General features: G+C 40.3%; 1 protein-coding gene across 2 annotated transcripts; it reads left to right on the top strand.

Moving 5' to 3' along the window:
• The first annotated feature begins 32 nt into the window (after positions 1-32).
• On the top strand, positions 33-10,560 carry LOC138056592 (hydroxyacid-oxoacid transhydrogenase, mitochondrial-like). Of its 2 annotated transcripts, none has more exons than XM_068902429.1 (15): positions 33-151; positions 595-632; positions 890-948; positions 1,839-1,892; positions 2,367-2,417; positions 2,542-2,645; positions 3,423-3,454; positions 3,985-4,005; positions 4,156-4,212; positions 4,544-4,649; positions 5,221-5,373; positions 5,788-5,886; positions 7,482-7,560; positions 9,488-9,584; positions 9,749-10,560. In XM_068902429.1, exons 1-15 carry the CDS (start codon positions 90-92, stop codon positions 9,991-9,993), a joined length of 1,257 nt encoding a protein of 418 aa, XP_068758530.1. In that variant the 5' UTR covers positions 33-89; the 3' UTR covers positions 9,994-10,560. The 2 variants fall into 2 exon arrangements, with proteins under 2 accessions (XP_068758530.1, XP_068758529.1); XM_068902428.1 differs by having other exon boundaries at positions 3,423-3,619.
• Positions 10,561-12,821: the final 2,261 nt, after the last annotated feature.

Raw genomic sequence — 12,821 nt, 5'->3', positions numbered from 1 at the left:
ACCTGGGTATGAACTCGACCCAGTTATTTACATTGTGAATTGAACGCCTGACGAAAATTAACCAATCATTCAGAATATTTTGGTAGTCTATGGCTTCTAGCACGGTCAGGGAACAAGCCTTGCGCTTAATGAGACTCGTTGGAGCTGCATCGTAAGCATTTGAAACGCTGTAGTTAGGCTTTAAGAATATTCTTATCGATATTGTTTTTTTTTGTTACTTGTTACTTGCTTACGTCTGGTGCACGTGATGTCCCTGTGCTCCTCCTCGGGATAAAATAACAGAAAACAGGGCCACTTGTTGGCATATCCCTGTATAACAATAGTGCCTACTGTTATATGACTCGTTCTTCAAAAGCTTCTGACCAATTTTCATTTGATAATGCTAGCTTTGTGCTGCTCTAAATTCTTTAGTTGCTCCCAAGGGGACTCTAATGTACCAACTCATGTCCACTTATTTCGATGTCATTGAATAATGATAGTGCCTATACTTACACTGTATGCATGTAAAGCCCTGATTTTTGTAGGTTCTCAATAAAGGGACGTCTTTTGGTGTTTAAAAAGACGTATCATCTCCTTATTGTTTCTTTTTAACAGATGCAGATGTCCAGCTCATTCTCAGAATTTCTCAGCAGGTTTGTCGCTTTTAACAAACCACTTCTCAAACTATGTGCATTGAGTTAACAAAACATGAAAATAATCAATGTTTCATTGGTATCCCGTCCCTTCCCATAGTGGCATGGGATTTTTTTATAATTCAGGACCAGCTGGGGTATTTTCCTTGCAGTATTTATGCCATGCACAATTAGTCCGTGGACCCTTATCATTCATAGAGAGGTCAATAGAACACAAATGGGCTATTACTGAACAGTATTTTTTGTATCTATTCAAGGAGTAAGACCACAAACTTCAGTTGCACAAGAACACATTGAACCTGAATATGCTTTTGAGGTTTGTTCAGTGCTTCTGTAACATTACTAAGGACAATGCTTATTACTTTTTGCACAGTTAGCTCTAGAGTATAACCTGGCTGGTTGCAAAAGTACATGTATTCCAGAGTGTTAAAGTAACGTGATGTCGGCTTACTTTGTAAGCCAAGGGAAACCTACCCTGTGAGCAGTTGGTTTCCCCTATGCTTCCTGAGAGAGAAACCACTGCAAGCAACCATTAGTTTCTTTGAGTGAGTTGCCGTCCAGCGCCAAGGACAAATAAATTGAATTTGAAGTAGTAAAACGAGTTAGTAAACTTGTTTTGACGCTTGCGCATACGTTCAGCTATGTAACTGCTGTGTTTGGGTGAGCCTGCTGTGTAGTGATTTCCCGCGAAATAATGCGAAGTGATGTCAAATACAGCACATGGGGTGTGACGTACTTAATGCACATGCTTGATGGAAAATCAACTGGTTGCTTGCAGTGGTTTCTCTCTCGGGAAGCATCGGGGAAATCCAACTGCTCGCAGGGTAAGGGAAACCTAACATCAAAATCAATAAGAGTGTACAGTACTTCCTAGCCCATATTTTCCCTTTTTCCTTTATTTTAGTACTAAGATTTACTCACAAAAACACTTAAGTTAATTATTAAAGTACTAATATAAAGGAAAAAAAGTAAATTACAAGCAGTATCTTGTACTTCCATCCCTCCCTTCCCTTCTTTTGTCTGCATGTCTTTTATTGAAAGTTCCTTAAATGTTTCTTTTATTACACTTTCTGGCACTTGCAGAAATAACAAAAGGTACCTGAAGTCAGCTGACTTCATGAAGGGTAGGGTAAAATCATAAATTATATTCCAAAGATATTTCTCTTGACTGTTGATTTGTTTATTGAATTTTTGATTCCAAATCAGGTGGCCAGCTCCACCATTAGGTATGGTCAAGGAGTTACTTGTGAAGTTGGCATGGTAAGCTTAGAAATGTGGTTTGCATTATTTGTACCATTAATGCAGCTTACAAAGTTGCGATTGACAAGCCATTGTCAGGTCAGGGTTAGGGTTAACAGTCCTACGTAGTCTCTTTTAATGAGAACAAATAAGTGGAGAGCTGACAACAAGTTTATTGAATCATACCAGAAACCCATAAGGGTTGAAACGGGTAACGGCCCCTTGTGTGCTGGGAAACAAGCTTCTGAATATTCAATTTGCTAAGTACCATATTTGGAACAACAAGAGAAAGGGGTTTCCAAATATGGTACTTACCACTGAAACATTCAACCAATCAGTTCGCACCGAATATTCGGAAGCTGTGAACGCGCGTTACACGTTTCAACCCTTATGGGTTTCTGATCATACCTCTTTAAGCACAGCATACAGTTTACCTGTAAGTACCTCACAAACATTTTATTTAATATTATATGACTAATAGTATTATTTTGGCAGGATTTCAAAAACCATGGCTTAAAGAATGTCTGCGTGGTCACAGATCAAAAGGTATTCTTAGCACCTGATTTTTAGACCAAACCACCCAAAGTATGACTAAATATTGCAGCCTAATTAAATAATAGAACTGTAATGTAAAAACGCGAAACAATGGTTTCAATGGTTTCTTGTTCAGTTGGTCAACTTGCCTCCAGTCAAAGAAGCTGTGGAATCTTTGGAACGAAATGGTGTTAAATATGAACTTTATGATAAAGTCAGAATCGAACCTACTGACACCAGGTTAGTCAAGTTTTTTCACTTGCTTTTCTATCTTCCACTGTAAATTTATGTGGTGACTACAATAAGCATAACATGTTTTTCAATTAGAGATCAACTACGAGCAAGGGAGGCCTAAACCTTTTTATCTAGGTAGATCTTTAACCAAAACTAAGACCCAAAAGGTGAAAGGAATAATGTAATAATAATCATGATGATGATGATGAGGTTGACGTTGACGTTGACGTTGACGATGACGATGACGATGACGATGACGATGACGATGACGATGACGATGACGATGAGATTGATGTCAACGTCGATGGCGTTGCTGACGACAGTGATGATGATGATGATAAACTTTATTTAAGTGTATGTAGTGCTGACACACTACTTGGGGACACTACATAGAAATCAAATCAGCACAGTCATATCAAATGCTAGGTTGGTCTTTGAGGAGAGGGAAAAACCGGAGTACCCTGAGAAAAACCTCTTGAAGCAGAGTAGAGAACCAACAAACTCAACTCACAGATGACACCAAGTCTGGGAATTCAACCCAAGCGACATTGATGGGAGGTGAGTGCTCTCACCACTGTGCCACCCCTGCTCTCATGCAGTCATGTGAAAAGGATAATAAGGTAGTTGCTCAGCAAAGAGCAAAAGGACAACTGAGAAAGCGGAGTCCTTGGGAGGATTTGAACCTACAACCAAAACGTGTAGACCAGAATAGGAATTTAGGCCTATTCTTGAGGGACCTTGCTTTCTGTCATTCATGGTTGCTTTCCTCACTGTCTATTTTAGTTTCCAGGATGCCATTGATTTTGCCAAGCAGGGTCAGTTTGATTCATTTCTTGCTGTTGGTGGTGGCTCCGTTATCGACACAGCCAAAGCTGCCAACCTTTACCTCTGTCACCCAGAAAATGACTTTCTGGATTTTGTGAATGTTCCTATTGGCAAAGGAATGCCTGTTAATAGAGTTCTCAAACCCCTTATAGCAAGTAAGAATTCAGGAATATTCAATGAATGAATGTCTGATATAAGGCAATCAAACAGAACCTAACAGTTAGTATGGAAATTCTTTATAGAAAGTGAATAATAATAATTGTTTATTATTATTATAACTTAATGTTACCTCTGAGATCCTCCCCTATTTCACCATTATTTTGCTGGCAACTCCCTGGTCATCCAGTCACTAATTATTCTTGTATGTGGGTGCCACTGTCCGTCGCCTTCTGATGCAAAACAAGCCTTATCTGAGTAACATATAGACTTGAGTCTGATTTTTGCGATCATCAGCAAACATGCATGCGTGAGTGGTTTATAAGGAGTAAATCTTGCTTTTTAATATCTGTTTTATTTTTAGTTCCAACAACTGCAGGCACAGGTCGGTAAAATTTATTTTATCACTAATTCATTTTAACTGCATTCTGAGGGAAATTAAGTCCCTTTTTAAGGGGTCAATAATTTTATTGCGGAGTTCAAATTAACTTAATAGCTACTGTATTTTTAACTTTCCAGTGTATTGTTCTATTAGGCAGTGAGACAACTGGAGTGGCTATTTTCGATTATGAACCACTGAAAGCCAAAACAGGTACGTGTAAAATGAATGACTTTTCTCTTTAAAGTCTACAACTGACAGAAAACATAAAATACCGCCTTACTGTTGTGTAATACGGAGACCTTTCACAGATTTGAAGTCTTCTTTTTTGATTTCCGCGCAAGTGCAAATTAAAAAAAAAAGAAAAGCAAGGTGATATGACTCACCGAATGGATCGACAAAAAAAGGTGTTAATTATGTTTATTACATCTTTTTTATGAACAAGTCAAGCCAGAAAGAGTATCATGAAGTCAAGTAAGCGGTAGTTTAGACCACTCTCTTTTGAATAGGGGACACCTTATTTCAAGCGCCGTGTTTTTTATAGGCATTGCAAATCGAGCCATCCGCCCCATGCTTGGTATAGTTGATCCTCTGCACACACTCCACATGTCAGAGAGGTTGACGGCAAACAGTGGCTACGATGTGTTGTGGTGAGATAGTAAAATAAAGAGTGTTTTTTTGGTTGAGAAATAACCGCTTACTAAATGGCTATGAATCTCGCGCATTTTTTTTGGGCCAATCACTGATAAGACCAAAATATAAAGCTCCCATTAGTACATGTATCTGCTGTGCGTCGCGATATGATTGGCTTATTTCATTTTGTGCGTCTGTTATGATTGGCCAAAATAATGACGACTTCGGTTTCGTTCTTCGGCACTAAATTAAAAGCTACCCTTAAAACTTAACTAGTCTCTGTCAGGTTCTATACATAGGCCTTCGTCAGAGTGCCGATTCGCTCTGACGAAGGGCTAATGCTCGAAACGTCAGCTTTTAGAATCTCTGTACGGTGGCCAATTTACATTATCAACTCCGTTGATAAAACCAAAATTTTTGTATACTACTTCCCCACCGATGCAGCACCGCAGTTTCTATAGAAACTACCCCCTTTAAATGGTTGTACAGAACCTGTCAGGTTCTGTTCTGTATTATTATTATTATTATTTTTACATCCCTTGTAAGAATTTACATAGGGCTGCGCAACACTGTGTCCTTTTCTTCCAGCCATGCAATCGAGTCATATACCGCCATTCCCTATCAGAGGCGGGGTCCTCGACCTACAAATCCCAACTTACGGCCCGCTTATCAAGGAAGCAATCCAGTGAGCGATGTATGGTCCAGACATGCTCTTGGCATTGTGGCCAAATACTTCAAAAGGTAAGAAATAAAAGCGCTTTCACGTTGAAATGTTTTTTTTATTAGCCAATGGCAAACGAGGCTGACAGTTCATAGAGCCAATCAACGCAAAGCAAATACATGCAGCCGGCGCGAAGCGCCTGGAAATGCGTTTGAGCCAATCACAATTGGTTTTGCTTTTGAATCTGATTGGCTGAGAATGTGGCACGGGATTCTTTAGCCAATCCCCAAAAGTAAGTGCATTTAACCGGCAGAAGGAGCAGGAAAATCGCTATTGGTTAAGAGAGTAGCTTTTTTTTCCTCTCTATACAAAATAAAACCAAAACAAGACATAAGCAGCCTCTGAACTCCAGGCCTAAAGTTTACTGAGTTCGCATGGCAATAATGAATTTTGCTTGCACTTTTGCAATTTTGTGCCATTCATTTTATTAACAGATCAATCAAAGATTGCGAGGACCTCGAGGCCCGGTCCAATATGCATTTAGCAAGTGTCTACGCTGGTGTAGGATTCGGAAATGCTGGCGTTCATCTTTGGTAAGTCAGTGGATAAATTGTTGAGCACGCTGATCAGGGGTGCACTTTCTTGTAGCTCAGTGGGTGTAAAGGAGGTAGTAGGTTTGATTCGCTCGTGTAAACAACGGAATATTAAAGAATGAATATTGGGGATCGAGTTTACAACCCCATTAGTGAGGTCTTCAGCTGCAAATGTTTTGATTGATGAAACCAATTGTTCACCAACATGACTCGTCTGTCGGTATATCCTCAACCACAAATTGGCAAGATACGATTGCGATCAGTCAGAATACGGTCGTCATCGGAAAGCTGACGTTATCTTCGGTAAAACCGAAGCTGCCCGAATAAAGGTTTTCGCTCATGTTGTATTAATGGTCTTTACTCACGAGATTAAGGGGGTTGGGGGGGGTGGCACTTAACTACAAAAAGACAATGGTTGCTAAGGAAGCTTTTTAGTCAAAGAACCCTACAAAAGGGTTGCATGGATGGTTCTATGAAGTACCTTTGTTAAGGGAAATCTGACATCACTTCGATCAGAAGGCGCATGCGCAACTAGTCCTAGTCTTCTACCGTGCGTTTCAGTGAAAAACAGGTAAAATCTCCTAGGAAACGAAAGGAAAGAAGCTCATGGAAAGGAAGTGTAACATGGAATTTCTATTTGGATAAAAAATGTAACTAATATTTTGAAAAGTGTATCAAAGGAGGGCCTTATGACGTCATAATTTTTTGAGAAATAATTTTCGTTTTGAAATCCATGCTACAGATTGTGGTAGAATGTTCTCATACCGTTGCGTTAAAAATTTTTAAAAACCAGAATTAATTTCCTGGGTTTTTAGGCATTTTCTGTTTTGGTCACGTGATTAACCAAATATGGTTCTGAATCGTACCGTACTGAGGAATGTTAAGGACGGTGCCTACTAATTAAAGATATTTTTGCCCTGGTTTGTTATTATGCTGGAAATGTAGATCTTAACAAGTGTTATTGAAATCCAAAAAGAAAATTGGGGGTAACCACGCATTTTTCAAAGATAATTGATGAATATTATTTGTGAAAAGCTTTATACTACAAAGCAATGTATGGCGTTCCTTCTTAAATTGAAGCTTCATTATCTCTCAAAAATGCATGGTTACCCCCAATTTTCTTTTTGGATACCAAGAGTACTTACTAAGATGTACTTTCTCCTTATAGTATTAAACCTCGCAAAAATATCCCTGTATTAGTAAGCATCACCGATAGGAAATCCGAGTATCTCGTGATGCGCAGAACGTATGCGCAATGACAATAGTAGGCACCGTCCTTAAATAGAACGCTCTTGCCAAGATAGCATTACTGTAGAGTTAAAGTCATTCGAGAAATGACTATTTGGAGTTGTCCATATCTACGGTTTGGTGGTTAAGAGCCACCCCCTTAAATGCCATATACATATTTTTTCATATCCAAAACAAAACGTCGTAACGAAGGGCATGTAAGATTTTAATCTCAGTGAATGAAATGAAGAGACGTGTTTTTTTCGATGGTGATGCGTAACGTAAAGTCCGTAAAAGCTAAGAGGAAATAGTGTGACAATCGTGACATGAATATCAGATAAGTTTGATTTTCTTGTTTTTTGTGACAGTCATGGCATGTCATATCCCATATCTGGATTGGTCAAATCATACAGAGCTGAAGATTACGACGTGGATCACCCCCTTGTGGTAGGGTTACGAGTTATATCTCATACACAGTCATTCCCTTTGAATTCGTTAGGTTACCTAACAAGTTATTATGCGAGGGTAGGTAGAGAACTAGCAAACTCAACCCACATATGGAACCTGTGTCACATTTGTGGGAGGCCTGTGCTCTCACCGTTACTCCAGCCTTGCTCCTAATCTAGCGAGTCGTAATCTTCAGTTCGAAAACATCATAGAAAATCTCAATTTTTCGCTTTTCAAGTTTTTCTTGTTGTTAATTGTTCTAGATTATTCAACGTCTACAAACTGTTCGAACTTCCTGTCAACTTTTTTGGAGGAAAGGAGTTCGTAAATGAGATCATAAAAAATCAAGCCCAGTCGTCTTGTGCTCTCTCTTTACATAAAACTTCAGATTTAGTCTGTTGAAGAAATTTATTAGGCTAGAGGAATCGAAAAATAATACATAGGTTCATAAAACATAGCCAAGACAAAAATTAATCTTGTCTTAGTGTTGACAGTTACGACCGGGCTGCCATGCGGGAGGTCGTGAGTTCGACTCCGGCCGGACCAACACTCAGGGTCTTTAAATAACTGAGGAGAAAATGCTGCCTTTGTAATTACATCCGCAAATTGTTAGACTGTCAAGTCTTCTTGGAGAAGGACGATAAGGCGGAGGTCCCGTCTCACAAATAACTTCCATGTTCTTTAGTTCCCTGTGGGACGTTAAAGAACCCACACACTATTCAAAAAGAGTAGGGGATGAAGTTCCTGGCGTTGTGGCTGTCCTCAGTGAGTATATGGGTGGGTGGGTATAGCAGGTCCACATTAGCTGAATAGCTGCCAAAACCTCAACCTGCTCAAACAATTAAATAATAAACAAACAAACAAACAAACAGCTGTCAGCCGCTTTTGTCAAAACTTACACTAAGTGAAATTTCGGATATTTTTCGGATATTTTGTTTTGGCTATATTTAATGAACGTATCCTTTCAGTTTCAGTCATTTCACGTTGCATATTTAAAGAGAAATGGATCTAAAGAAACGAACAAAATTTCAAAACGCGTGAGAAGATCCATTTTTTTGCTGATTTCTTGTGGATCTCGCCCTCGTATATTTCATGCGGTCCCCACCGTCTATGCTCTGTAAGCAGCATAGCGGTTATTCTGGGGCTAAATTAGAGGGCCAAGAAAAAGCATTGCTGAATTTCGCAAAAGGCTTAACAATGGCTGCTTCAAACTCTGTCAGTGTGGTGTGAAGGTTATCAATAGAGGGCTATGACGTAATGATGACAACGACGCCTAGGAGAACGTCATGAAACAATAGGCTCAAAAGCTCTCCATGCCGCGTGCGTGCATTTGACATTCTAGTTCGTTTCTTTGCCGTTAAGGAACGTCACGCCTTCGAGCACTTTGTCTAAAAATATTATTTCGCGTTACTGCAATAATTTTGCGATTACGCCAAGTCGCTCGGCTTTGAAAGTGTGAGTCCACATTCCAAGATTAAAATTGTGAAAACACTGTGGATATTTATAGAGAAAATTGAAAATTCATCGTCAGGTGCTCTCGTCTTCCACACGACATCAAATTTGATTATTTCACGTCGTTGTCAAGACGAGAACGGCAACGAAATGTATCAAAATGTAAAACGCAATGTTTTGCTAATTAAACCTATTGTTTTGTTGCGTTCTCGTAGCCGTCGTCATCGTCTTTAGGGAGCTTAAGCACGCGCGTTTTTGAGACGCGGACGGCAACCGGAAGAGAGCATTTGGCGTGCCAGGGCAGTGGTGTTTCGCAGATGTTTAGACTGATCATTTCTAATGAATAAAAGATACTTAACAATGTAAATGTGGTTGTGTGAAGACAAGTTAAAAGGGAAAACAACTCACGCGTGCTTAAGCTCCCTTTTGTTTAAGCTGCCGAATCTTGATCGCTAATATTTTAACCTTTCGTCAGCCGCATGGGTTGTCTGTGGTTGTCACGTCACCAGCGGTATTCCGCTTCACAGCACCAGCGTGTCCCGACAGGCATTTGGAGGCTGCAAAAATTCTTGGTAAGTCAGTGATTATACTCTGGGCCAAAAATTGTATTTTTGCTGTTATCCGATAGAATCATCAATGTGTTGCTTACATAAGAGTTCAAGAAGTCGAATTTTATCTTTCACCTTCGCTGGTGAAGTAAAGTACATTTTGTAGTATTTTTTGCGATTTTTTCTAGGTGCTGACACAACCAATGTAAAGTTAGAGGACGCTGGTTTCTTATTGTCCGACACGCTTCGGGAATATATGTACAGCACAAGAGTTGATAACGGTCTTAAAGCCTTTGGTTATAAACCTGAAGACATTCCTTCTCTGGTCAAAGGAACGTTGCCTCAACATCGCGTGACAAAACTTGCCCCAGCAGGGAACCCTGGAGAGGAGGAACTTGCAAAACTGTTTGAGGATTCCATGACTTTGTACTGACCATTCACACTAGAATACACGGTCGGATTCGTTTATCGTGACGGGGGATATGCGAGGTGTTTTGCAGCTCCCCTCTGGAGCTACAGATGACAATAGCATAATCTACAGATTATAAAGATTCAAACCACCCATTACAAGTAAATTTTGACAATTTCTGTAAGTTAAAGAAAATCGCTGAAATAAGACAAATTGACAACCATCAACACATCAATGATGGATTTCTCTCTATCAATAAATTTCTGCAGAAAATTCCGCATTGATTGTCACACAAGAGCCTCTGTAGATTAAAGAATACATATACGCAAATTGCGATAGTCTATTTTAATCAATACCATTTGTAACTGGCAATGCAACTAAATATTGCTTGTTTTTATTAAGACTTCTTTTTTAACTTCATTAGCTGCGCTATTTTCTGTTTCCGGCCCAGACTTTTATTTCGTTTATTGTCAACGGGCCTTGTAAGTTAACCGAAGGCTGAATAACAAAAGAAAATCTGTGAATCGCGAGATAATTAACAATTATTCACCGAAGTGAAGGTAAATAAAACATCCACCACTTTCACCGACACTGACATAAAGTACTGGAAACTGATGCAACATTTAAAATGTGAAGTTGCCTCCTTCATGACCAAAAAGAATTCTGGGTAATTCTGCCATTCCATGACAAGGGAAGCCCCACGATTCTCATTTCATTGATTTTTTATAAGTGTCGGGTCACCCAGTCCTACCAGCAAAATAGAGCACTGATTGAGGTTTTTAGCTTTCAAAACTTGCCCAAATTGTATCGGTAGGTGCTGGACTTCGTCCACAGAAAGGCCAGAGAGACAACTTCACTCGTGAACCGCCATGTTTACAACAGAGCATTTTTGGCGTCCCAGTCTGCATGAAACCACCTCTCACCTCTGTCTTGAGAAGACCAGACACGCGCGCTTCTTACCTTAGGAGTTTATGCCTGTAGAATCTGTTCAACTGAAATGTCAATTCCTTGTAAAAACCAGCCAGCATCTTAATTGTTTTTGGTAGGCTACGTATCGGAAAGCCAGAATATTTGCGCATGCGCGGACGAAATGTTTGAACAAGAGAGAAAAACGCAGTACCTCCAGACACCGGCGCTGGAGCGTCGTACCAAACGAGTCATCCCGGGATTTCGGCCCGTGCGATCGCTTTTGGACGCAGTTGGCCCTTCGTTGCCTTATCCTACCGACCTTGCCTCCCGGTACGGCATTGAGGGAGAGATATGTCGGCCCCTAAACCATATGTGACAAATCCCACGCCTACTCACAGCTCCAAACCGCCCTTGTCAGTTTAACGTAAGAATTCGATGGCTTATATATTCAAGGCAAAAGTCATTTCTCTTTCATATGGTAAGCACTGAAGTCGCAGATTACAAAGTGTACGCATGCGCCCTGCTAAAGATAACACACAAACATGCGTGCATGTTTCAGAATAACTACAAGAACTAATATCTTCGAGACATTACATTTACAGCTAAAATACATAGCATATACAGGTACATAACTAAACACACAATATTTAAAGATAACTGTATTAATTAACAAGAAAAGCCGCTGTACAAAATGCGACCCTCGATTCTCTTTTAAAACCAGTTAACTCAGTGGTACGGATAAAATCGGGTAGCGCATTTCGCAGCTTAGCTGATACGTTAGAAAAAGAACTAAGACCATAACTGCTTGTTTTAGGTTTATTGAGGGACAAAATGTAATTTCCGCGAAGATCATGCGTACGAAGATTTTCAATGCGCTTATTGCATAGAGATGTAGAGTTTGGCTTATTAAGTGGTAAGAGGACAGGTAATTTGCAAATATAAATCACAGTATTCTCTTATTTACATTCTACCCTCTGCTTGACCAGAAATTACGAAAGGCCAGTTTTTTTGCTACAAGGATAACAGCGAAAAAAAGCACTACTTTGTTGCGAGTTTTCTAGAGTAAAAACTTCTTCAGAAATCAAAAGTCTACGTTAACAGCACACACCAGGGTTACTCCTTAGTATCTGGCTAGAGATCTTGTTCTTACTACTTTTCGCTGCGGCCGCGGTTTAGCCATTTGATGAGGGCCAGTCTCGTGCTTCTCAAGTTGCCTCCTTCATGACCAAAAAGAATTCTGGGTAATTCTGCCATTCCATGACAAGGGAAGCCCCACGATTCTCATTTCATTGATTTTTTATAAGTGTCGGGTCACCCAGTCCTACCAGCAAAATAGAGCACTGATTGAGGTTTTTAGCTTTCAAAACTTGCCCAAATTGTATCGGTAGGTGCTGGACTTCGTCCACAGAAAGGCCAGAGAGACAACTTCACTCGTGAACCGCCATGTTTACAACAGAGCATTTTTGGCGTCCCAGTCTGCATGAAACCACCTCTCACCTCTGTCTTGAGAAGACCAGACACGCGCGCTTCTTACCTTAGGAGTTTATGCCTGTAGAATCTGTTCAACTGAAATGTCAATTCCTTGTAAAAACCAGCCAGCATCTTAATTGTTTTTGGTAGGCTACGTATCGGAAAGCCAGAATATTTGCGCATGCGCGGACGGAATGTTTGAACAAGAGAGAAAAACGCAGTACCTCCAGACACCGGCGCTGGAGCGTCGTACCAAACGAGTCATCCCGGGATTTCGGCCCGTGCGATCGCTTTTGGACGCAGTTGGCCCTTCGCTGCTTTCTGCTACCGACCTTGCCTCCCGGTACAGCATTGAGGGAGAGATATGTCGGCCCCTAAACCATATGTGACAAATCCCACGCCTACTCACAGCTCCAAACCGCCCTTGTCAGTTTAACGTAAGAATTCGATGGCTTATATATTCAAGGCAAAAG

Source organism: Montipora capricornis, chromosome 7 (assembly GCF_036669925.1).
Source record: "Montipora capricornis isolate CH-2021 chromosome 7, ASM3666992v2, whole genome shotgun sequence".
Classification (NCBI taxonomy): domain Eukaryota; kingdom Metazoa; phylum Cnidaria; class Anthozoa; order Scleractinia; family Acroporidae; genus Montipora; species Montipora capricornis.
This window is presented reverse-complemented; position numbering and strand designations above follow the sequence as displayed.

Bases quoted from the DNA above. Each gene is read 5' to 3' on its own strand.
- LOC138056592 (XM_068902428.1), top strand. From the start codon at position 90: ATGGCTTCTAGCACGGTCAGGGAACAAGCCTTGCGCTTAATGAGACTC. The intron at 4,006-4,155 runs GTCGGTAAAATT...TTGTTCTATTAG, and splicing joins TCCAACAACTGCAGGCACAG to GCAGTGAGACAACTGGAGTG. The intron at 7,561-9,487 runs GTAGGGTTACGA...ACCTTTCGTCAG, and splicing joins ACGTGGATCACCCCCTTGTG to CCGCATGGGTTGTCTGTGGT.